The sequence below is a fragment of the Schistocerca cancellata genome, chromosome 6, assembly GCF_023864275.1.
Source record: "Schistocerca cancellata isolate TAMUIC-IGC-003103 chromosome 6, iqSchCanc2.1, whole genome shotgun sequence".
NCBI classification, from domain to species: domain Eukaryota; kingdom Metazoa; phylum Arthropoda; class Insecta; order Orthoptera; family Acrididae; genus Schistocerca; species Schistocerca cancellata.
In genome coordinates, this window is record NC_064631.1 from 513,775,311 (window position 1) to 513,802,169 (window position 26,859).

General features: G+C 41.5%; 1 protein-coding gene across 6 annotated transcripts in view; it reads left to right on the top strand.

The window, feature by feature from the left end:
- Positions 1-26,859, top strand: part of LOC126088514 (membralin) — a 551,852-nt gene that overhangs the window by 92,015 nt on the left and 432,978 nt on the right. For all 6 annotated transcript variants that reach the window (XM_049906664.1, XM_049906661.1, XM_049906663.1 and 3 more), the window contains exons 6-7: positions 968-1,085; positions 22,734-22,977. In XM_049906664.1, the coding sequence (XP_049762621.1) occupies positions 968-1,085; positions 22,734-22,977 (362 nt within the window). The remainder of the gene's footprint in view (positions 1-967; positions 1,086-22,733; positions 22,978-26,859) is intronic.

A 26,859-nucleotide genomic window follows, 5' to 3' on the forward strand; every position in this document is an offset into this window, starting at 1 on the left:
GCAGCTAGCGCCATTCGACGGCCAACACCGCGGTTCCTGGTGTGTCCGCTGTGCCGTGCGTGTGATCATTGCTTGTACAGCCCTCTCGCAGTGTCCGGAGCAAGTATGGTGGGTCTGACACACCGGTGTCAATGTGTTCTTTTTTCCATTTCCAGGAGTGTATTTCAAAGTGGTGCAAAGTTGGGCAAATCGCTTTAAATTTTAGGAAATGTAAAACTGTACATTTGAAAACAAAAAAAATGTAGTATCCTACCACTATTTGGAATTGACCAACTCATACAAATACCTGGGTGTAACACTTTGTAGGGATTTGAAATGATCACATAAGCCAATTGTGGGTAAAGTAGGTGGTAGACTTCAGTTTATTGCTAGACTACTGTGGAAGAGCAATCAATCTACAATGGGATTGCTTGCAAATCACTCCTGTGACTCTTTCCAGAACATTGCTCTAGTGTGTGGGATCCATACCAGATAGAACGAACAGGGGATACTGAACATATACAGAGAATGGCAGCAAAAGTGGTCACAGGTTTGTTTGACCCGTGGGATAATGTCACAGAGCTGCTAAAGAAACTGAACTGGCATACTCTTGAAGATAGCTGTAAACTATCCTGAGAAAGTCTACTTCCAAAGTTTCAGGAACTGGCATTAAATGATGACTCTAGGAATGTACTACAACCCCCTACGTATTAGTCACATAGAGGTTGGGAGGACAAGATTAAATTAATTACAGGGTGCACAGAGGCATTCAATCAATCATTGTTGCCGAGTGAATGGAACAGGAAGAAACGTAACAACTGGTACAATGGGAAGTATCGTCTGCCATGCACTTCACATTGGTTTGCAGAGTATTAATGTAAATGTAGATGATATTTCTTTATTTTTGCTATTTGGTATGTAATTTACATGGTTGTGGTTCAATACAAATTCAGAATATTATTCAACATCTGATATGTCATTCTTGCAGTATATTCCAAGTGCTAATGAAACCATAAAGGAAGATGCTGACAGTCCATTGGCGAGTGATAAAATTATTGCCCCATTGAAAGAATCTGTGTCAGAGGTTGAGAAACTTGTGCGAGCAGGTAAGAGATCATTTATTCTGTTGTTGAATAAATTTTCATCTACAATGGAGTGTGTGCGCTGATTTGAAATATCCTGACAGATTAAAACTGTGTGCTGCACTGGGACTTGAATACAAAACCTTTGCATTATGATAAGTGTTTTACCAACTGTTCCTATTGAGGATTATTTATTTTTAAATGTGGATAAATAGGTTGGATTTTTATTTCCTTCCCATATTTAAGGAAAAAATTGTATGCTATTTCACAGATCTTGTTAACTATAATCTGAAACTACAATGTAACATTTGGATAATGTTTGCTCTTTTTCACCAGCTGAGCATGGTTTTCCAGTGGTTAAACCATAGATATAGTGAACAGCATAGTGAATGCGTTACCATAGACAAGAGAGACTCTCTGTAGTACAAGTTTATATGCAGGGTGTCCCATTTATCTTGACCACTTGACCACCTTAAATAACTGTTTGTCCAGATGCAAATTACAAAATGTTTCAAGCAAATGTTCTTTAGCCATCAGGGGGACATCAATCAGCATGATTGCCTTCATTGTAGTTTTGTCTTTTACAAAGATATGAACAGCGGTATGACTTTTTTAAATGGCAACCTGTATTTTTTATTCAGTAATTCGTTTCCTCTCCTAAAGACCTATTAAAAAATGTATCACAGTGTACCATTCACTGAAACACAACGTTATTGGCTGTGAGCCTGGGATCACAAACTCATCCACTTGCTGGAGTTGTCAGAAAACAAATAAAAACCAAGTAAAAACATAACACAAAATTGACTTTGACTCTCCTGTAGCATTTCCCAGGAGTAGATCTTTCAAAGGTGCTCAGAGTGGTGACCCTGGACACTGATACACTGGTGCACACGTTGAATGAAAGAATTATTTACTGCTCGCAGTGTTACCTGCTGAAGAGAATTACAAGCAAGCACGATACGTTCCTGCATGTTCTCTGGAGTAGTTGTAGTACCACGATAGACGTCTTTAATGCATCCCCAAAGAAAAAAGTCCAGAGGATTTAAATCAGGAGACATAGCAGGCTAAGTAACTGTTTCTTCATGACCAATCCATCTGGCAGTATACCTTCGTTCAGAACACGATGTGCAGGCAAGGCATTACGTGCTGGACATCCATTGTGTTGATACCACATAAGCATTCTGGTTCTTAGTGGTTATTCATCCAGAAGAGGAGGAAGAATTCATCTGAGGAGGTTGGCATATGCTGTGCTGTTTAGACTACCATTGATGAAATAAGGGCCAATAATTGTAGTACCAAGCATCCCACAGCAGAAGTTAACTCTCCACTGACGCTGATATTCCACCTGTGTAAGCCATTGTGGATTGTCGCTGGACCAATAATGCATGTTCCTTGTATTTACCTGTCTTTTGTTTGAGAATGAACATTCGTCGATAAATAGAACATTGGAGAAGTAGTTAGGTTTGACGAGGATTTGCTGCTGTCCCCATGACAGAAATGTACACGATTCTTAAAATCATTCCCATGCAATTCTTGATGTAGGTGTATATGGTAAGAATGGAACTGGTGATGTGTAAGAATACAATGTACACTGGTTTCAGGAATGCCAATCTTGTGTTCAAGCTGTCGTGTGCTCACATGTGGATTCATAGCAGTGGAAGCGAGAACAGTAACTTTGGCAGCTTCGTCTGTGTGAGTGCTATGATGATTGCATTGTCGTGGGTTGAAACTTCCCATTTCTTGAAGCATTGCAACAAGGTGAGAAAACATCCGTCGGGAAGGTGGGTTCTTGTCTGGATATCGCTATCTGTACAGTCGCGCTGCCTGCATAGCATTTCGCCTACCTTCAACAACAATAAGAAAAGAAACGTTATGTCTATGCCTACTCTACATAACAGTATTTAAAAGGACTAAACTACTGTGCTAAATGTATCCGTACATAAGAAAACAGTATTGCAATTACTGTTCTGGTAACTTACATTCCCCGTAGATGAGTAGCATTTCTACCTTCTCTTCATCGGTGTACATTCTACTCGCACAGCTCTTCAACGACAATGGTTGATGGAATGACTGGTGTGCATTCTACTTATGTTTACATTTGTCCTCTGTCAACGTCAGCACGTGGTTGTGTTCCCTTAACCCTAGTACCTGCACTAAGTGCTGGGAGCGTCAACGTCAAAGTTGTGTTATGTAATTAATAACTTTGTGTTTCAGCGAGTGGTACACTGTGATACATTTTTGAATAGGTCTTTAGGAGAGGGAATGAATTACCAAATAAAAAATGCAGGGTGCCATTTAAAAAAGTCGTACCGCTGTTCGTATCTTTGTAAAAAAAAACAAAGCTGCAACGAAGGCAATAAGCTGATTGATGTCCCCCTGACGGCTAAAGAACATTTGCTTGAAACATTTTGTAATTTGCATATGGACAAACAGTTGTTTAGGGTGGTCAAGATAAATGGGACACCCTGTATATAGTAACTCCACACATGATAAAGATATCGAAACAATGTCTGTAGTGATAAAAGGAATTATTCATGTGGGTTAAAAAAACAAAAATTTAATTGTGATGAGGGACTGAAACTTGATTCTAGGTAAAGGAAAAGAAGGGAAATGATAGGAGAACATGGGACAAAACACACACTTTGAATATTAAGATTTTATCGGTTAATTACTGAAGCATTTGTCACAAAGTCCTTGAATTTACTACCCTGAAGGAAAGCTGTCCCAATCAAATTACACTCAGGAGAGAGAACTGGATGTAACCCAAAGTAGAAAGCTCTGAAATATGAGGAGTATCCAAAAGGGAAGGTACAAGACAATGCTGTGGGTACAATTGAAGCCTTAATTCAAAAGTAATCCCCAGAAGCCTGATCATAACTATCACATTGTTTAATGAGCTGAGGGATTCGCTGTTTCGAGTTCCTGTGGCTTGGCTGTGAGAGGACCCAGTCCTCCTCTGCGTCCTACAGTTCCTCATCCAAGTAGGAGTGCTTCTCTTTGAGATGTTCTTTTTGTGGACCGAACACACAGGGTGACATGTCCGGTTGCAAGGCGATTGCTCAAGCTGTTCCCACTTGAACTTCATAAGACCTTGGAGACTGGATTGTTATGGCGTTTCATACCTTTTCATTTGACCACTCCTTGTACTTAATGAGGCATGGAATGCATATTATCGGTAAATAGGGTGGGCATCGTAGGAGGGGGAGTGTTCTTTGCAGTCTACAAAAACATTACGTCTATTGTGGTTGAAACTGATCCTGACTGCAAAGTTATCTGGAGGTGAGTATCAGTGTAGGGGCCTCCCTTCGTGGGAGTATGAGGGCAGCAATCACATTTGCCCTTAGGTAAGTCTGACATTTCTTCCATTTACTTGTGTCAGACTTCTGTTTTCTTTTCTGTCTGCCTCTCTTGGCCAGCTTTTGCTTTCTTGACCTCAACAATATTTGGTTATGAGGCTGGTGGGGTGTCTTACATTTTCATTTTATAGTCTTATCACAGGGAAGGGAGGTCTTCTTAGGCATAGTGAATTGAACGCTACCAGGGGAATAAAACTTGATGTCAAAGTGTAGTCCTCTAGGTTGGGAGTTGGGTGAGTGGGGGAGCACCCCATTATATGTAAAAACTTTCTAAGGTTCGGGACTCCAAAAAAACCCTCAACACTTGAATGGAATAACATTATGACAGTTATTGGCAGAGAGAAGAACTCTTGGAGTTGATACATGGAATGTTCAGAGCATTGCAAATAAATACACTGAATTAGAGAATGAAGTGAATCATCTGAATGTGGACATAATTGTTTTGTCTGAAACTAAGAAAAAGAGACAAGGAAATGAGAAATTTGGGAATTTCATCAATTTTTGGTCTGAAGTTGTTGGACATAAATGGGCAAAAGCAGGTGTTTTCCTTCCAATTAACAAATCTATGAGCTCTTACATCAAGGTTTACACATTTTTATATGATAGAATTGTCACTCTCACCATTACTTAACCAAGTTAAAAACCACCAAGAAATAATAATAGCAAAAGACTTTAATGCGAGAGTAGGCTCACAAGAAATGATGTCATAGTACGAAGACATGGAGATAATGTTGTTAATAGTTCTGGAGAAAATCTTGTAGAATTCTGTAACCAGCATAATTTAAAAATTCTGAACACATATTATTCACATAAATATATTCACAGGTAAATGTGGGAAAGACCCTCATTACAACAGAAATTGTTAATCGCTTGCATCATAACTGTGGCTTGGTTCTAAAAGGGCCAATGTCAAGCAAGAGTCTTAGTTTTAAGTTATAAGCTTTTGAATATTTTCTAAGATTTTCTGACAACTACTAACAATATATTTGGGGCTATTTGTTACTAACATTATAGTAAATCAACTTAACCAAAGCTTGTTTTTAAATAATAAATTTTTAGAATTTTCAGCTTTAAAATTAAAGGACTTAAGAGGACATTGGCCCTTTTTAACATCATGAACTCTCTTAAATTATTTGACATTGGCCCTTTGGACATCAGTGTCAGGTAGAATGAATAACCAGAAACAGGTAATTTTAAGAAAACTATTTCCTTGTACTCATTGATTAAATCACTTTATTCATTCCTCAAGAATTTAATAACTGATAGCAACTGTTACATGTTCCAAAAATCACGTTTATCACCGTAAATCATGAAAACACTCTTTGGTCTCATAATCAGGGGGGAGACTTTATGCACATTGCTTAATATCATACAAATAATTTGCATACACTATAGTTGATACTGTAAAAGGGGAGAGAAAAAATATATCAATCGTTTCCATCATCATCACCATCCTCATCCTCCCCTTCATAAGATATCTGTTTATCTCTTTTATCTGTGTATTGGCTCTCAGGTGATTGATGAACTGCATGTAGAATGGACAACTGCTTACACTGATGTGTGTAAGGAGATCCCTTAAGTCCTTTAATTTCTTTTCTGAGTTGGGTATGATAAAATCAGAAATAGGTGCAAGTTTTGGCATCGACAAGCATTGAATTTTCTTTCTGTTCAGATCTATCATCTTGAATGGTTCTTCTGAGGAGTAACTGTGTCTTTAGCAGACAATTCCCGGCATACCTGAGTGATACTTCATCCATTTTATCTTGTTCCAAACAATAAATTCCTTTCTGTTTTAATTTTCTTGTACAGATAATGACTTCTCATCAAGTCTTTAAAGTTGTATAAGTCCTTTTGTTCCAGCTCTGTTGCAGTTATGGGTGGCTTTCAGGGAACCATACATATTAATTTGGTCCAGTCTCTTTGCAGTTCCACTTCAACAGTTGTTGTTTTATTTGTCTTCTCAAAGGCTGCATGAATTGGGTCAGCTTCCAAGTGAGTATGTCCAACTTCAAGAAACTTGTGGTTGATTTCCAAACGTCTTCCCTGAATCATGAATTCTTCCACTAATCTCAGAAACATGATGGCAATAAAAATATTTATTTGTCCAATACACGAATCACTGTACAGGTGTACCCCAAAATTTTTGTCGGCCAGTATCATCAAATAATCATATAGACAAGAAGCTATTTCATTGCCACCTCTTCCTGCCATTGTTTCTTTCCAAATGTGACATACTGGTGAACATTCTTTATGTGTCTTTACATAGATGATCAAGTTGCAGGTCTAAAGCTATTATTTGTAAAATGTCACACCACAGTGTAGAAAAGGAGTGGGTAGACATTTCTGCAAATCAAAGGCCAGGGTCACTATATTGGAATTCTGCACAGCTTTCCTTTTATCATGTCTTTCTGATCGTAAGCATCCTGGGCTAAATCCAAATGCTGCTGTCGTTCCACTTCAACTTTACAACGTTCAGCATCATCAGGAAAGAGGGAAGAAGAGGGAAAGACGAAAGGATGTGGGTTTTAAGGGAGAGGGTAAGGAGTCATTCCAATCCCGGGAGTGGAAAGACTTACCTTAGGGGGAAAAATGGACAGGTATACACTCGCTCGCACACGCGCACACACGCACACACACACACACACACACACACACACACACACACACATCCACACATATATAGGCACAAGCAGACATATCTGTGTCTGTATATGAGCGGATGGATGTGTGTGTGTGTGTGTGTGTGTGTGTGTGTGTGTGTGTGTGTGTGCGTGTGTGCGTGTGCGTGTGTGCGTGCGTGCGAGTGTATACCTGTCCCTTTTTGCCCCTAAGGTAAGTCTTTCCGCTCCCGGGATTGGAATGACTCCTTACCCTCTCCCTTAAAACCCACATCCTTTTGTCTTTCTGTCTCCTTCCCTCTTTCCTGATGAAGCAAACGTGGGCTGCAAAAGCTTGAATTTTGTGTGTATGTTTGTGTTTGTTAGTGTCTCTATCAACATATCAATGCTTTCGTTTGGTTAGTTACATCATCTTTGTTTTTAGATATATTTTTCCCATGTGGAATGTTTCCCTCTGTTACATTCAAATAAATTTAATAGGCGGTTGATAATATTTTAGATTGGCATTAAGTAGAGATACCAGTCAATTTATAGTCATGTGTTGGAAACATTAGGGATAAATGCTCCTGATATCAATTTACTTTAGTAAACTTATCTTCAGGGCAAAGTGACCATGTCAGTGCTGATATTTCAGGTGCAGTTTGTTCCTCAAGCCTCTATGAAACATAATGTTTGTGCCCACCAAGACTGTGTAAACTCCTCACTAACACTGCACCGAATGGTTAGTGGAATTGTTAAAGAAACAACTCTTATTATTGTGTATTCCCGCCAGATTTAAGTCCAATGCCACAGCACTATTTCAGTTGTTGAAACCATCTGTCAGCAAAAAAGGCCAATGTCATCATTGGGCCTTCTTACAACAAATGTAAAATAAGAGGGAGGGCCAATGTCAAGATTGGCCCTTTTATGATGATTGGAAACTTGTTAAAACAATTTGAGGCTTACATCTTAAAACCCCAGTATCTCTTGTCCTATGTGGCTTAGACATTGGCCATTTTAACATTATGAAGAGCACATAAAACTATATAGCGTACACCAATAAAACCAGTTTTGACAAATATTGACATTGGCCCTTTTAGAACCAAGCCACAGCATTGTTAAGCAAAGATGAAAATTGGTAGTTCAAAACCGTAGAGTCTTGCTGAGGATCTGACCACTACTTAGTTTTATAAAAGATGATGTGTCTGTTTAAGAGAGAACCATCAGCAGCTGGTTAGCCAGAACAATGAGAGAAACTGCAGCAGACATGGTACAAGCTCTTTCTCCTGAAGCAGGCCAGCATTATAGGTTTATTGCAACAGAGACTAGTGTGTGGTTGATCTAGAGGTACAGGGGACTGAGAGTAATAGTGCAGACAAACAGATCCCCCAAAGGTGTTAGGTGATCATAAGAAGTTTATTTGGGAAAAGAAGAATTTATATAAAAACTAATTATCAGCTAAGTTACCTCAAGATAGACAAAATTACCAGACATTCATTCAGGAGTTAAGAAACGGAATGAAACCAGAAAAGAACAAGGTATGGGAAAAAGAATGCATTCAAATTGAGAGTTTAATAGGAGGATCACAAATGATAGAGACATGGAGGACAATTACTGATATGAAGAGAATACCAGTAAAACAAAGCAGTAGACAACTTAATTCCTTTAAGAGAAAGGGAAAAGCATTGTACAGATCTTCTAATTGAAGATAGACTGAAGTACACGAAAGAGGAAGAAGGTAAGACTGAAGAAACTCTTCAAAATAGGGTCATTACAATAGACGAAGTAAACTGTGCATTAGCTAAAATGAAGAATGGCTGATTACCTGGTCCTGAAAATATTCCTGTGGAATTATTGAAAGCTGGAGGACACCGTTTGAAGAAAAGAATAATGCAGTCACGAACAATGTTGTCAGTGGATTAAAATTCCATTGTATTAAAATTTCATTGTGTGGAAAAGATATATGGTTTCCGTTTTCAAAAAGATGAGTAGAAGAGACACTACCTGCTACAGAGGAATGCATGATGAGCTGCTTATATGGTAAAATTATGTATGAGAAGATAAGGTAAGATGTTGACCGACATTTGGGGAAGGATCAGATACACATAACAGATCCTACAGATAACCTCTTTATTTTACAAGAGCCAACGGAAAAAATTTAAAAACCGTAGGGAAGGAGCTACGCATTACCTTTGTAGATTTAGCAAAAGCTCATGTCATGGTTTCCAGAGCAAACTGTGGGAAGTTATGGAAGGTAATAGATGTGGATGACCATCTTTTGCAGATTATTATTGAAATGCACAGAGGTAAAAAGGTACAGGTTAAAAGAGGGTCAAATTATCAGAACCTATTAATATCACAAAGGTGGGATAAGGTTGCAGTATGTCATCCATCTTGTTCAATTTATATGTAGAACTGGCTGAACAGCTGTGGAAGAATGAGAATCGTTGTTAATGAAGTATAGTTATTTTCATAAGTTTTGCTGATGACTGGGCTATTCTAGCACACGATGAATATGATCTCGAGCTCATGGTACAACTTTTGTATCAGGAATGTAACAGGTGGGGACTACATGTGAGTCTAACAAAAACCGAATATCTGGTAGTGAATAGTGACAAAAGATTTGAAGTACGCGTCACTGGCAGCACAGTTATGAGATAGCTAGAGGAATTTAAATATCTGGGATCATATACTGAAAAAACTGGCTTACTATTGCAGAGCAAAAATACAGAATACAATGAAGCAAAAAAGTATGAGGGTGTATGAATTCTTTTTGGTGGTACAAGAACATTGCTAACAGTAGTAAGAAAAGAGTTGGTAGGCTAATGGTTGAATCTGTCCTGTGCTATGGACTAGAACTATGGGTTTTAAATGGTGAACTCAGAATGTGATCAATGGCTATGGAAATGGATTACTTATGAAGGAACACCAGAATATTAAGAATCAAAGAAAAAAAGTGATGATGGTGAAATAAGAGTTAGTATGAGGGCATATGAAACAGTGTTAGATGGAATTGAAAGAAAATAAACTGATGTGGGAATTCATTGAGAACGCCAGATTATTGGTGGCCAAAGAAGACGTTTCAACGGAAACCACCTGGCACATGTAAATGTGTCTGAGCATGATGTTCTTGGAAAGATCACATCAACAAATTAATTGAGCACTGTGGTCTATGCAAGGATGATGCTCTGATTAGTGAAGCTTGATAGAATATTACAGGAGTACAGAAAAATGTTGGTATTAATTGATCTTTGTATTAATTAATCCTGTAACAACAACAATAATAATAATAATAATAACTATTACCTTTATTATTATTATTATTATTATTATTATTATTATTATAGTATGCCTGTGAATGGAAAAGTGCAGACAAGTGCCATGGGTGACACCCACAACATATATGGGGAGACCCACAGATGGAAGTGTTTATCTCTGAGAGACAAGTAAGCCAGCTGGGACAGTTTTAATGCTGAGTTTAACCACTGCTGACATCGACATGCACCTCTTGCAGTTTCTGTGTGCTCTGTCATCAGCTGCTTGCAGATGCCATGTGTTGTATTCATCCCCGTGCATGTGTCTCTGCGATTTTGGAGTTTGATTCCCTGTAGGGTGACATGCTTTGTGAGTTTTCATTTCCTTCTGTGAGGTTCTGGGGTTCTGTTCCCAGGCTTGTTGTTGACCCACTGTTCGCCCATACAGTATCTTGTCCCGATAGTGTTGTTTAGCAGCATTGTCATACTAATAAAGAGGCTAAAGTGATGACAGAGGACATTCTTTTGCTTGTGACGCTTCTATTTTTTTCCCTTCCTTTCATTGTTAATTTTGGAACACCATGGACATGTAATTTCTGCATTGCTGGCAGGGACAGTTTATACCTACAGGAGCAACAGCCTGGATAACTAAACCAGAATATGGAATTGCTTCGTGCCCATGCCACACAGGTGGCAGGCCATGCACCCGCTGTGCAATTTTCTTCCTCACCCCTCATTTTCTGGTTTCATTTAGTCTGTAGAAATGTGGGAAAATCACATGCACTGGTTCTTGCTGCACTGTTGGGTAAGGTATACCGTAGAGCCAGTCGATAAAACCACCTTCTTGTTGTCCAGCTATTTGTGATTATGAGACGTTGTGCAAAATTTTGAGTCCTCCTCTGAGCCCAAGAAACTTCACTTTGATGAAATCTGTTGGTTGCTTACACAGTATTTCAGACATTAAACCCACATGGTAACAGCATGATTACAGTCTCAGCAGCACCACCACAAGTGCCCTGGGCAGTCGTGTACGGCTTTGATTTCTGATTTGCAGGGTCTCTCACAGAAGTGTTGTTTTGAGTGTCCAAAATGTGTCACCTCATACACAGACTTGCTGATTCTGAATGTGATAGTCTGGTTAGCACCTGATCCTGAGGTCCAAATTAGGAAATTGACCTTGCCCGAACCGTCTTTAGCTAACATTGCCAATATTGTGGAACAGCATGACCTTATGGTGGTAGCGAGAGACATCCTTTCCAGCAGTTGGCAGGTGTAAATGATAAACCATCCCTGATGCCTGTGGGGTTCCCTAGGTGGCCTTACCTCTCGCCAAGTTGCCGCTTGTTGATGATTTCAGTTCATTGGTGCTGTGGTGCAGCCGGTCTTCACCTGTTTCAAGCTCGGTGGTTTTTCATTGATCGTAGTATCATAATTCCCATCCACAACAATTTTTGGTCTCCGGCATCACTCTCCTACCACTCATTGGGTGAGCCAGTGGTCCTGCCCCAGTTGTCTGCCCATGTTCAACAAGATTGCGCAGATGCCCATGTTCAACAAGATTGCTCAGATGTGGAAGCCACATATGGTGTATGCTGTCAAGTAGGCCATTTAGCAATGAGAGAGTACTTCACGGGAAGAGTCTGACAACATTTTACTTGGGAAGAGGAGTGGCTGGCAGCCGGTGAAAATAAGCTGCGTCTGGTCAAGGCCACCACGCAGCCATGGCGTACGTCCTACCAGTCATGCAGGCGGGATGAGGTTCTCCTCACTCGCCTACGCATCGGGCAGAGTCCCTTAACGCATGGTTTTTTACTCCGGTGGGAGGACCCCCCAATCTGCAGTGCTTGTGGCGTCCAGATTACTGTCCGCCACATTTTACTTGACTGTCTTTTATTCTCTGACCAGAGGGCGGTGGTTTCTTTGCCCTGGATTTGCCCTCTATTTTGCAAGACGATGCAACGACTGTGGTTAAGGTCTTATGGTTTTGTGTCCTGTCCAATTTGTTGCCTCGGATTTTAGGGAGAGGGTTTTAATGTGCTGCTGGGTGACTGGCGCACCCAGGATTTAGGTAAGAGGTCCGCCACTCACGATTACCTCCTTGTTTCCCTTCGGTTTCTGTTCTCTTTTCCTTGTGTTTCCATTCCTTTTTAGTGCATTTCTTCTCCTCTTGTTTTGCCTCTGTATGTGGGGATTTGGAACAGCGTCAGGTCTGTGTCTTTTAGCCGTTCTCCTTGTTCGCTGTCCATCTTAGTCCCTTCACTGCATGTGTTCCTGTTTTTATGCGTTTGGGCGCTGATGACCATGCTGTTTAGAGCCCGTAAACCTCAAACACACACACACACACACACACACACACACACACACACACACACACACACACACACACACTCTCTCTCTCTCTTTGTCCCACACACATCTCGCAGAATGATCACAACAAGAAAATTTGAGAAATTAGAGCCAGTACAGAGGCTAAACGACAATCATTTTTTTGACACACCTTTTGTTAGTGGAAACGGGGTACCAATTAGTGGTATCAGAAGTACCCTCTGCCATACACCATCAGTGGCAGAGTATTGGATGGGTGATCAGTTGAATTTCAAGTAGCCATGGGAGCAATGGCCAGCCATATTAACTTCAATAAGTACAAGCTCTTGGGCTGCTCAGCGTTGCAATGGCCGCTACATCAAGTTGTCATATAATAAGCCATGTATTCCTTTTAGGGTTCAGTTCTCAGTCTCTGCACATTACAAGAAAGTGGAACAGCAACTGATGTTGTTAGAGGCAATTCCTTGCAGGCACAAAATATTTTTGGATTAAACACTTTTTCTGTTTTTGGTTTTCTTATAGCAGATGTAGTCTGTTTAGTGCCTAAGTCGTTCTTTTTGTATTACCTTCATAACAAGCTATTTGAGAATACCTTGGGTTGGACAGAAAATTTCTTGGGATACATTTCTCTTAAGCCATCAGTTAATTCCTAAATTTTATCACCCTCCCCACCCCCGTTTCTCTTCCACAAGTGCGACAGTGTAAAGGCAGAGTTGCAGCACTGGCAGGATCAGGGTGTTGTTTCTAATGTTTTGTCAAATCAGTGGGCCACCCCATCGGTGGCGATTCAGATGCCCGATGGTGCAATGCACCTTTGAGGTAATTTTAAACAGACAGTAAGTCACAGTGTGTCGTGGATTCTTGTCTAGTTCCACAACGGGAGGAATTGTACGGGCTCTACGTGAGAGGAGCATTTACAAAACCTATGTATGATTTTCCAATGCCTGTGGGAGAACAGCTTTCATTGCAGGCTAGAAAATTGTTTTTTCTCCTTAAAAGTGCATTTTTTTGGGACATGTGCTAAGAAAAGATGACTTAGTTCCTATGGGAATTGCATCAAAACCATTGCCCACTTACCAGTGCCTGAGAACCTAAAGGAGCTTTAATGTTGTTTTCTTTTTTCTTTACTTAAAAAAAAAAAATGCTGTCTTTGGCATAGTGTAATTATCCACATTCCAAGTTAGCAGATAGTACTGCCCACCAGTTGCAGAGATAGGCTCACTTTCTCAGTAATTATTGCTATGACATTCGTTATTGCTTGACCGCCCAGCATGCAAATGATGTCTATTACAGCTGCTGGTGGGGCTTGATCTGGATTTTGATTGGCCAGAGGCTCTTGTGTTTGCATTGGAAGATACCTTGTAGCAAACCTTGTTGGAGTTTCTGTTGATGGCACAATAGGTCATAAACACCACGACCGCTGACCTGCTTATCCGGAAAGTCATTTTAGCTGTCCAGGTGGATTGACCAGTGTGTGTTTGCATGAGCACAGATCTGGTGGGGTGTACATTTTTTTCTCCTCCATAATCGACTCAACATTGTCCAGGTGGTGCTCTTGCTTGATATCTTGTGGGGTGTACATTTTTTTCTCCTCCATGATCAACTCAACATTGTCCAGGGAGTGCTCTTGCTTGCCATGGAGGAACAAAGCTGTTGGTTGTTGCATCCTTGCATACTCTAGCTGCTTCATGTGTTGCATTAAAGTATGATTCTTATGAAGGCATTATGTCATGTCTACTGGCTGGTGATGAATTGTTACATCAAACATCTGGCGCTGATTCTAGAATTAATAGAAGTATTTGTCCAATAATTAGCAATGAGATTAAGTTTATTGCTATGGATGGCCCTGTATTGAGGGACCTATGCACAGAACTAGTCTGCGCCATCGCACCAGGTTTCTTCTTGCCCAGTTCCAGAGCACCCTTGGTACAGGGTGCACGTCGATTTTGCAGCTTTGTTTTTGGGCAACATGTGGTTGTTGATGATCGATGCCTTGTCATGCTTCCCGAAAACAGCCAAGTTGTTTGCATCACTGACTGCCACTGTTCGCATGTTGTCAACCAGTTTTTCAAGGAGTCCCCCAGGATCCTCATGACTCACAACAGTCAACAATTTGTGGTTCAGGAATTTGAAGACTTTCGCCTATGCAACGGTATTCCGTATCTGACTACCTCCCCATTTCAACCAGCTTCTAACTCAGAGGTGATACCCTTTGTGCATGTGTTCAGGACCCAAATGAAGAAGTCAGTGTCTTCTCTTCCTGTGAAGGTGCATTGTTGAGTCTCCTGGCTATCTATTTGGTGATTCCAGTCAGTGGGCGCAGTCTGGTGGAACATTTGCATGGGCGCTAGCCACGGGATCTTTGGGATTTGTTGCACACTGAAGTGCATGCCCCAGATCACCATGGCCTGCCATATTTTGGCCAGCAGGAGGGACAACAGGGTTGACTGTGATGTTGTTCCAGTGGTGTACTTCACCATTTATGCTCCCTTCGCACTTACAGCCATCCTTCCTTTGCTTCAGCCTTGGGCCCCAGCGAGGTTCCCTCCTGTGCCTGCTGATGTAGAGCTCATGGATTTTGATCTGTCCTACACCACCTGCTCTCTCCTCTCCTCTCATTGGTGAATGTGTCCTCACCTACACCACTGCCAGTGGAACAACTGTTGCATCAGCCTCCACATCCTTCTGCCCCACTGGTGGAAACAGTGGAATCGACCTTTCCTCCTTTGGTGGTGTGACCACTGCCCAGGTCTTTGGCATTCTCTCCAAGTGTGCACTGGAGGTTGCAGGCCAAACTAGGCCATTTTCGACCATTCTAGGCCTTTCCAGGGGGAAAGTATGTATTATGCTTGCCTGTGGACATTGTGATGGAGGCATTTGAGCTGGGGTGAGTTGCACAGATGACTGTTGCAGGCAGCTGCCATCGAGAGCACACAAAATGTTTACCTACATTCAAAAGTAAGGTGGGCGGGGTAATTCTGACATTGAGTTCAACGCTCATGGTCATCGCCTTGCTCCTTGTGCTGCTTCAGTGTGCTCATTCATCAGCACCCGCATGCTGTGTGTTGTGTTCAGCCCAGTTTATGTTTTGGTGCAGTTTTGGATTTTCTACTTCCCGGTAGACTGACTCTTGCACAATGAGTTTTCATTTCCTTGTGCAGTGTTCTGTTCCTTGGCTTGTTGTTGTGCCACCACCAGTGTGTACAATATCTGTTGCCAGCAGTGTTGTTTAGCGACATTGTCACATTGTACAGATGCTATAATAATAGTAATAATAACAACAATAATAACAATAGGAGGGTGAGGTACTGGCAGAAGTAAAGCTGTGAGGACGGGACGTGAGTCGTGCTTGAGTAGCTCAGATGGTAGAGCACTTGCCCACGAAAGGCAAAGGTCCCGAGTTCGAGTCTCGGCCCGGCACGCAGTTTTAATCTGCCAGGAAGTTTCAACAACAATAATAATAATAATAATAATATTTCTACCAATCACTTAATTTCACTGTAACAGTTGTTAAATTGTTCAGACAATGTTTGTGCTCAATACCACCAAAGATCCCAGTGATTTAGTATTATTTGTCGGTGTAACCTACCAAGTGTAGACTGGGATGTCTGTGTAATGCATTTGTTTTATGCCTCCACCTACAACTAAAAGTTCAAAATACCCCTGGAAGTTCCAGCGTACTAGAAACTTGAGATATCATCAACCGTAATGAGGAAGCCTATAGCTCACCTGAGGAACATGCGAAACCCGTCAACTACTATCCTTAATAAAAGTCCTCAATCTTTCCTCTCCCACATCCACACCGGCTGTTCAGAGCATCCTCCTACAGGCCAACCGCAAATTAGAACAGCATGCCACCCTTCACCTCAAAAAACTATCCAATCTCCTGGTTTCCCACCTCCGGAAAGGCAACTCACTCACCCTTCACAACCTTTCCAGCAAACCTCAACCTCCTCTCATTGCACACAAACCCAGTCTCTCCCATCTACTCGCCCGCATCTCGTGGTCGTGCGGTACCGTTCTCGCTTCCCACGCCCGGGTTCCCGGGTTCGATTCCCGGCGGGGTCAGGGATTTTCTCTGCCTCGTGATGGCTGGGTGTTGTGTGCTGTCCTTAGGTTAGTTAGGTTTAAGTAGTTCTAAGTTCTAGGGGACTGATGACCATAGCAGTTAAGTCCCATAGTGCTCAGAGCCATTTTCTCCCATCTACTCAGTCTCCTACTTCCAGCTCCACTCCCTCCAAAACCTCAAAATTCCAATCAATACAATCTGGAACCACAACACCCTAATTCAGTAGTTAACCTTTCCTCCAAACCTCTCTCCCAGTCCGAAACCTCTGTCCTATCCAAAGGCCTCACCTTCAGCTCCACTCCCAGATTCAACCAAACAGCCCTCGTCAAAGATTTACTGTCCTACACTCGGACTCTCTGCTGGAAATATCACTTTGCCACGAAGAAAAATGATCCTAATCCTACTCCTAATGATCCAACTCCCCAAGACACTATCCAAATTGAACCCTGCCTGGAACAGTTCCATCCTCCGTCACAGCGGGACCCACCTCCTCTTCCTCAAAATCACCCTCTCCAAACCTTCCAGGAATTTCTGACTTCCAGCCTTGCCTCTCAATCCTTCTTAAAAAAAACCTTAATCCTACTCCCAACATCACCACTGCTGAAGCCCAGGCTATCCGTGATCTGAAGGCTGACCGATCCATCGTCATCCTTCCGGCGGACAAGGGTTCCACTACCGTGGTACTTGATCGTCGGGAGTATGTGACTGAGGGACTGCGTCAGCTTTCAGACAACACCACATACAAAGTTTGCCAAGGTAATCCCATTCCTGATGTCCAGGCGGAGCTTCGAGGAATCCTCAGAACCTTAGGCCCCCTACAAAACCTTTCACCTGACTCCATCAACCTCCTGACCCCACCGACACCCCGCACCCCTACCTTCTACCTTCTTCCTAAAATTCACAAACCCAATCATCCCGGCCCCCCCATTGTAGCTGGTTACCAAGCCCCCACAGAACTTATCTCTGCCTACGTAAATCAACACCTTCAACCCATTACATGCAGTCTCCCATCCTTCATCAAAGACACCAACCACCAACCACCTTGTAACCATTGATGCCACTTCCTTATACACAAATATCCTGCACGTCCAGGGCGTTGCTGCGATGGAGCACTTCCTTTCACGCCGATCACCTGCCACCCTGCCTAAAACCTCTTTCCTCATTACCTTAGCCAGCTTCATCCTGACCCACAACTTCTTCACTTTTGAAGGCCAGACATACCAACAATTAAAGGGAACAGCCATGGGTACCAGGATGGCCCCCTCGTACGCCAACCTATTCATGGGTCGCTTAGAGGAAGCCTTCTTGGTTACCCAGGCCTGCCAACCCAAAGTTTGGTACAGATTTATTGATGACATCTTCATGATCTGGACTCACAGTGAAGAACAACTCCAGAATTTCCTCTCCAACCTCAACTCCTTTGGTTCCATCAGATTCACCTGGTCCTACTCTAAATCCCATGCCACTTTCCTTGACGTTGACCTCCATCTGTCCAATGGCCAGCTTCACACATCTGTCCACATCAAACCCACCAACAAGCAACAGTACCTCCATTATGACAGCTGCCACCCATTCCACTTCAAACGGTCCCTTCCCTACAGCCTAGGTCTTCGTGGCAAACGAATCTGCTCCAGTCCGGAAACCCTGAACCATTACACCAACAACCTGAAAACAGCTTTCGCATCCCGCAACTACCTTCCCAACCTGGTACAGAAGCAAATAACCAGAGCCACTTCCTCATCCCATCAAACCCAGAACCTCCCACAGAAGAACCCCAAAAGTGCCCCACTTGTGACAGGATACTTTACGGGACTGGATCAGACTCTGAATGTGGCTCTCCAGCAGGGATACGACTTCCTCAAATCCTGCCCTGAAGTGAGATCCATCCTTCATGAAATCCTCCCCACTCCACCAAGAGTGTCTTTCCGCCGTCCACCTAACCTTCGTAACCTCTTAGTTCATCCCTATGAAATCCCCAAACAACCTTCCCTACCCTCTGGCTCCTACCCTTGCAACTGCCCTCGGTGTAAAACCTGTCCCATGCACCCTCCCACCACCACCTACTCCAGTCCTGTAACCCGGAAGGTGTACACGATCAAAGGCAGAGCCACGTGTGAAAGCACCCACATGATTTACCAACTGACCTGCCTACACTGTGAAGCTTTCTATGTGGGAATGACCAGGAACAAACTGTCCATTCGCATGAATGGACACAGGCAGACAGTGTTTGTTGGTAATGAGGATCACCCTGTGGCTAAACATGCCTTGGTGCACGGCCAGCACATCTTGGCACAGTGTTACACCGTCCGGGTTATCTGGATACTTCCCACTAACACCAACCTGTCAGAACTCCGGAGATGGGAACTTGCCCTTCAGTATATCCTCTCTTCTCGTTATCCGCCAGGCCTCAACCTCCGCTAATTTCAAATTGCCCCCACTCATACCTCACCTGTCTTTCAATAACATCTTTGCCTCTTTACTTCCGCTTCAACTGACATGTCTGCCCAAACTCTTTGCTTTTACAAATGTCTGCTTGTGTCTGTGTATGTGCGGATGGATATGTGTGTGTGTGTGTGTGTGTGTGTGTGTGTGTGTGTGTGTGTGTGTGTGCGCGAGTGTGTACCTGTCCTTTTTTCCCCCCTAAGGTAAGTCTTTCCGCTCCCGGGATTGGAATGACTCCTTACCCTCTCCCTTAAAACCCACATCCTTTCGTCTTTCCCTCTCCTTCCCTCTTTCCTGATGAAGCAACTGTTTGTTGCGAAAGCTTGAATTTTGTGTGTATGTTTGTGTGTCTATCGACCTGCCAGCGCTTTTCTTTGGTAAGTCGCATCATCTTTGTTTTTAGATATATTTTTCCCACGTGGAATGTTTCCCTCTATTTTACTTATGCAAGCTTTCGGAGCCAGTGGTTCCTTCTTGTGACAGAAGGGTTGAAAGACAAGGAAGAGGGGTGAAGGAAAATGACTGGAGAGGATTAGGAAAAGTGATAGACTTCGTAAAAAGTCACCCACAGCACTGGGTCAGCAGAGACTTACCGCACGGGATGAGAAGGAAGAAGATGAAAGAGTCTTTCCTTCTCATCCTATCTGGTAAGTCTCCCCTGCCTGTGGGTTCTAGGTGACTTTTCCAAACTTTACCCCTTTTCCTAAATCTGTCAACCCTTCATCGCTCTTCTTTCCCTTTCAACCCTTCTGCCAAAAGAAGGAACCTCTTGTTCTGAAAGCCTGCACACATAAAACATTTTTATATATGTGTTCTCTTGCTGCTGCTTGGAGTAAGATAAGTGTCTGGAATTCCTTCCCTATGGGGACATCTCAAGGGAACTACAAACATATTATATCAATCCTTTAACCACCATAAAAGATTAAAGAAATAATTTGTTAGAAGAGATGCACGACATTTGCTATTCCATAATAATGCTAACAACAGAGCTGGTTTTAGATACCTCACTAGTACTGTTGTTATGTTCAATTCCATGGGAATAATTTTGCTCCATGATTGCTTTGTAATCCAGGACAGAAAGAGCGTCAGCATTTGTTGTAATATCATCTGTCAGTTTTATTGCAGATATAGATTTTGGCTAACAACACAGCTGTGGATGTTCATGTACACTTGACATAATTATAACAACACATGTTCCAGTATAAGATAGACATGTACAAGCATTATTCCAACTCTAAATGTGGACAAATGCTTGTACATGCCTAAGTTATATTCGAACATGTGTTGTAATTATATTGAGTCTACATGACTACCTATCACACTGATGATAGCTGCACTGTTAGCCGACATATAGATTTGCAATATGATATGGCAATTGATGCTGACCTGCTTCCTGTCCTGGTACTATCGTGTTGTCCTTGGAGGGGATAGAGTATCTGAAAATTTCAAAATGCTAAATGGTAGCTTCTCAAATAGGAAGTTGATAGTGACTGATGATTCATGAAACAGTTTGGTTGTCATTTAAGGAACTACTTAATAAACTAAATCATTGTTGATCTCTCTCCAAATTGTACTTTCTTAATCACATTTGAGATTTCAATGGTGGATAAATAGCAGCAGTCCTCTTTTCTGCATCAGCTATGGGGAGTTATTTATTCCATATAGGCAACATGACCATCCCCTTTACTGTGCAAAGGTCAGTTACTACAGGGCTGGCTGCTGAAATAACATTCTTTACCTAGTTCCAATATCAGACTGTTTTTGAAACACTATTTCATCAAACTAGCTCTCAAGTGTGTTAATCTTTTGTGTGATTAGATATTGAAAGAAACTAATTACATGAATATAAAACTTCCTGGCAGATTAAAACTGTGTGCCTTACTGAGACTCAAACTCGAGACCTTTGCCTTTCTCAGGCAAGTGCTCTAGCATCTGAGCTACCCAAGCACGACTCACACCCCATCCTCACAGCTTCACTTCTGCCAGTACTTCGTCTCCTACTGTCCGAACTTCACAGAAGCTCTCCAGTGAACATTGCAGAACTAGCACTCCTGGAAGAAAGGATATTGCGGAGACATGGCTTTGCCACGGCCCGGGGAATGTTTCTGGAATGAAATATTCATTCTGCAATGGAGTGTGCGCTGAAATGAAACTTCCTGTCTGATTAAAACTGTGTGCCGGGCCGAGACGTCTGTGAAGTTTGGAAGGCAGAAGATGAGGTAATGGTAGAAGTGATGCTGTTAGGACGGGACGTGAGTCGTGCTTGAGTAGCTCAGGTGGTAGAGCATGTGCCCGCGAAAGGCAAAGGTCCCGAGTTCAAGTCACGGCTTGGCACACTGTTTAAATCTGCCAATAGTTTCATATCTGCGCACACTCCGCTGCAGAGTGAAAATTTCATTCTGGTTATATGATTGTACTTCCAAAAGAATTGGAAGAGAGGGTTGTGCAGGATCTTCAGTTGGAGGGAGGGGGAGGGGGGGGGGATAAATTTTATGTAACTTGGTGAAATAACTGAAGGTAGCCAATATTGTCTCCACCTAATGATGTAGCCTATGCTTGGCTGGCATGGCTAGATGGTGCTCACTCAGGTGTGCTCATTTGCACATCGGTTGTGAAGTGAGAGAATGTGTGTGTGATGGGCTCTCTTTACTCGGGGCATCACACATCATCCCTTCGTTGTGAAGTAGCTATCCGCTGTGTTTCCACAGCTGCAGGAGGCCATGCACCATTTGGGTTGCAGCTGGCAAATTGCGGAGAATGAGGCCTGCTTCATGTGGCTTTGCCTTGTGGATTGCAGTTCTGGAGAGTCTAAAGATAGCAGTGTTTATGCATTTTGGCCATGAAATGGCTAAAACACCACCATTAATATGCTGTAGAGAGAACTGATGTCCTCTGCAGAGTGAGCGCATCAGAGCCAGAGTAATAACTGAAGCCACTGAAATTGAAATTAATGATAGTTTTATAAAACAAAATGGGAGCTGTCAAATAAATTCTTAATGGCATCTCATACTAATCACAAACATGTTCTATCAAGATGCTCGTTATAAGGTACAAGGTTAAACCTGACTGATCATTCCAGGGTGCTCTAACATTTCTGTCCAACCAACTTGGGGTATTCAGTGGCGCGAGGGGGGGCAACTTTTTCTCTATCAGGACCTATATAGGGAATCATATGGTTGACACTGTATCACCAGTGTATATTGACAGGAAAAATTTTGTTGTAACACTACACTTCATCAAATAACTTTTCCAATTGGAAGCAAAGAAATTTTATATTGCCAACTGAGACAGTCTTGTATTGGAAATTTATGAACATGTGTACCTTAAGAATCTGTTGCCCAGAACAAATGTCATTTAACCATTGTATAGTGTTTGTTGTTGATTTCGGATCTAACTCCCTTGATTACTGTAACTCTGTTCCTTCTGATCTAAATGTTGTGGACTTTATTAAAATCCAAGAACCTCTCACTTATTGCAACTCTGGTACTGTACATTTGAAACATAAATTTAAAATTAAGAGCCTGTGATGGTTGAAAATTTTCACTGTACATTTTCATATTAGGTAGAGATGCTTACTTCTTACTTAAAGAACCTCTCTTATTTTTCATTGTATTTTTTATCCTCTTTAGTGTTCCCTGAGGATGAATACATAGTGGAATATTCTCTAGAGTATGGTTTTCTGCGACTTTCTCCTGGAACAAGGCAAAGACTAAATATACCAGTCAAAATTGTGACACTAGATCCAAACAAAGATTCCTGTTTTGGAGATGCATTCAGCCGTTTCATCTTAGATGAATTTTTGGGTTACGATGATTTGCTAATGGCAAGCATCAAGACACTAGCTGAGCAGGAAGACAATAAAGGGTATCTCAGGTATGATATTAACTCAATGTTGCATAAATATCTTCAGTTGTAGGTATCTTTTAATGTAAATAAACTTTTTGTAATAGTTGTCTAGAACCATTTTATCCATCTCCAATGTACATTTCACTGAACTGTGATTTGAAGTTTTATTGGCACATAGAAAAATCATGTATACATATGCAGTAATGGAACAGTGTGCTGGATCCAATCTTGATAATATTGTTTTTGTGCTTGTATTGCTGTGCATGTCAGATCAGTCGTAAATATACTGCAAAGAAACAAGTTGCTAATACAAGAGCAGGTTTATGTTTCTTTTTCTGTACAGTGAAACCTCTTTATAAAATTCCTCCATATAATGTTTTCCTCTGTTACATCTGTTTTTTTCGGTCCAGCTAAAAGCCCATATAAACAATGTTAAATTTTCCTCTTTACTGCGTTTCCTCTATATTACAATTTCCTCCATGTGATACCCATATTTTTGGAACCCTGGTCAATTATTTACCTCTTTATAATATTTAAGTGACTGGATGTAGTTGCATCGTTTCCCGTTCCGTGGATTCACAGTTTGCACCGGCTCGGAAAGCCCACGCTCAGCGTGTTTCATATATCAGTGGCAGAACGTGGTCACGTGACATATGACGCACATTCTGCTTGCGATCTTTTTAGCGCCATTTACTTTCACCCATCCACCTACAGGGCCCCATGTTTTAATTACAAATAACTAATCATTTGATACATTGATCATTTGCAATGAATATCATATTACAGTGTTGTGAAAATTTAAAATATGGCACCATTTGTCAAAGCTGGTTAGTGGTATCACAATCTTCAGTAATGTCCTATAATTATTATTTGGAAGCCTTCCTCTTTATAGTGTTTTCCTCTATACAGTGCTCAGAATTTGTGGTCCCTTGAAAAATGTTACATAGAGGTTTCACTGTATATGTATGGTTATTGGGAATCACATTGTGATATGAAAAATAATTATTTGACAGCACGAAAGATAGAAGCAGTCTCACACTAACTGTGGAAAATTCTGTAGCCTGAGGAGCAGGAATATCATCACAAGAGAAGAGGGGTAAGAAGAGCAAAGTGTATTGGGGCAGGGTGCTATAGTTGCTATGGAGGGGTGGAATAGCTGTTCTTCTCATTGTCAAGGACGGTAAAAATCTCGATTTACGGCTGAGTTGAAAAGTAAAAAGTAGGCTTTTAACACCTAGTAAGAAAGAGAAGAAAGGGTGCTGGAAATTTAAAAATTTGATCTAAAAGTTACATTTTTTAAGTATAAAATGCAAATGTTATTTTAGAGCAGCATGTTAGTGGAGTGCAAAACAAGATCAATTTTCGAAGGACAAAACAGTTAAAAACATCCCACAATTTGTGTGAACAGTGAAGGGAATTTTCAAAGAAGTAAAAACTGAAATTTAATCGTGACTCTTGCATTAATAATATACACTTTCAGAGAACTGCTAATGACAGAGAGAATTTGCAGGGTGTGTAAAAAGTAAGTAACAGGCAAACCAAATGAAAGCATACAATGACACTTCAAACACAGTCATATTAACAAAAAAGTGAAACATAGATCAAATATCTTTTTCATATTAACAGAATCTTCCGTCGGTTCTTGGTAGAACAACATTATAATAATAAATGAAAAGCACCAGTTTGCTTTTGTTCTACAATATTGTAGAACAAAAGCAAACTGGTGCTTTTCATTTATTATTAAATATCTTTTTTGTTATCGTAACTTTCTCTCTATCATTTAACCCTTTGACTGCTGGGGATGTGTAAACTCGTCATGCCTCGCCGTTCCTCTGGCACGCCTGACGTGTATACTCGCGGCCTTGGGTCTTCCCTACAGTGCTAAGGATGTGTTTACGCTTCCTGCGCCACCAGCCTGCCCACCGCTAGGGACGCGAGTAGGTGCTCTGAGTCACAGCTACCTGAGCGCCACAGACGTGTATACATGCAGAGCTGTCTTTCTGCCCTGCCCTTCCAGTAGCTGTTCAGTAGTCTGACTGTATAGTTCGAGAGTGCATGTATCTTTGTTGCAGTGTTCCCGCTATGCAGAATTCAACTTAGGTTCCTGTATTTTCGTCAGTTTTCTTGTTTTCTTTGTGAGAAATGTCACATTGCTGTGCTTGCACAGATAAAGAAATCCTGCTTATGCTCACTAAGAGCGACAGTGAGTGTGAATAATTTGATATTGCTAACAGTGATGAGTCTTCGATGGGATCTCAAAGCTGTAGTCTTCAGCCCTTTACATCAGAGGGGAGAGCAAGAATTACAGTCAGCAAGTCTTCTGAATCCGAGGAATCAGAAAGTGACAGCAAAACGGTTCAGAAAAGAGTGCGCTTAAGTGACACATTTGACTAGAAAGAAACGGATTTCCAGCTGTTAAACCATTACTTCCATGACTCGAGTTCAGGACACAAATGTCAATTAGATACTGACCAAAGCATTCTTTCAATTTTTGTGATATTTATTTCTCAAAAACTGTTGCATGCAGGCGAAACAAATCGTTTTTATGTTTATACCAGAGAAAATAGTGGATTTGAGGAAATGTATTGTTTTGTTGCTGTTTGCCCTTAATGGCACAAGTTAAGAAGTTAAAATTAAGTGATTATTGGTCCAGAGATACACTTTTGAACATGCCAGTTTTCAGCAAAATTAAGTTCATAGACCATTTTTGTCTACTTCTGACAATTTTACACTTCAGTGATAACTCTGCGAGCACTGGAGGCGACAGTTTATTTAAAATTAGGACAATTGTTGACAAAGTTTGTAGGACGTTTTGTAATTCATTTTGCCCACATCACAAGCTTTGTATAGATGAAAGTCTCGTGCTGTTCAAAGGACGATTATCTTTTAAGCAAATTATTCCAACCAACCGAAGTAGATTCGGAATAAAGACATTTGTACTGTGTGACTGTCACAGTGGGTATATTCTAGATTCTATTGTATATGCAGGTGCAACAACAGAAATTGGGTTCCAAAATTTGGGAAAAAGTGGCGATGTAGTAGCAACTCTTATGGGACCATATTTGGAACAGAGTCATATTCTATGTGTCGATAATTGGTACTTCAGCCCGGACATGTTCCTCTGGCTTCACAACCATGGAACAGCCGCATGTGGCACTGTGAGACCTTAACTTTTCCCGGTGAATTGAATGTTCAAATAACATACGGGTTTGCTGCCGGGTGACGTCGTCGACCACCACCAATATTTCGACAGGAGCACACCCTGCCATTCTCAAGGCACAACTGCTAGGAGGAAGCAATGTGCAAGGGAATTTAATACCTCGGTTCACAGAGGAAAAACAAGGAAGACACCACACACAGAGCAAGTAACCACAGAGTCAACACACAACCATAGATAACCAACATCAGAAATATCGATAGTGACTATTAATCAACAGGTGAGGTAGCACTAATTCTGTCCCTCTGTTTTTTGATGAGAGACAGAGCTGGATTCCAAGCAACATTTAAACAAAATCCACCACCTCTGTTTATAAGGTTGCTTGATAGTTTGATTTAAACAGCTTCCTTAATAACACTATCCCAATAGCTGGACATGAAAGCCAGAATGTCCGTGTTGTTGTATTCCATAGGATGACCGGTGTCAAGGCATTGTTCTGCAATAGTGGATTTGCTCATCTGTTGTAAGCGTGTGTGACGCTTATGTTCAATACATTGGTCTTCCACAGTCCTGATTGTCTGACCAATATATGACATGCCACAACTGCAAGGAATACGATAGACACCAGCCTTATGCAAACCAAGATCATCTTTTAGGATGCCAACAGGGCCTTAATCTTAGAAGGTGGTCAAAAAACACATTTCACATCATATTTCCACAAAATACGGCCAATCCTGTTGGAAATGCTTCCT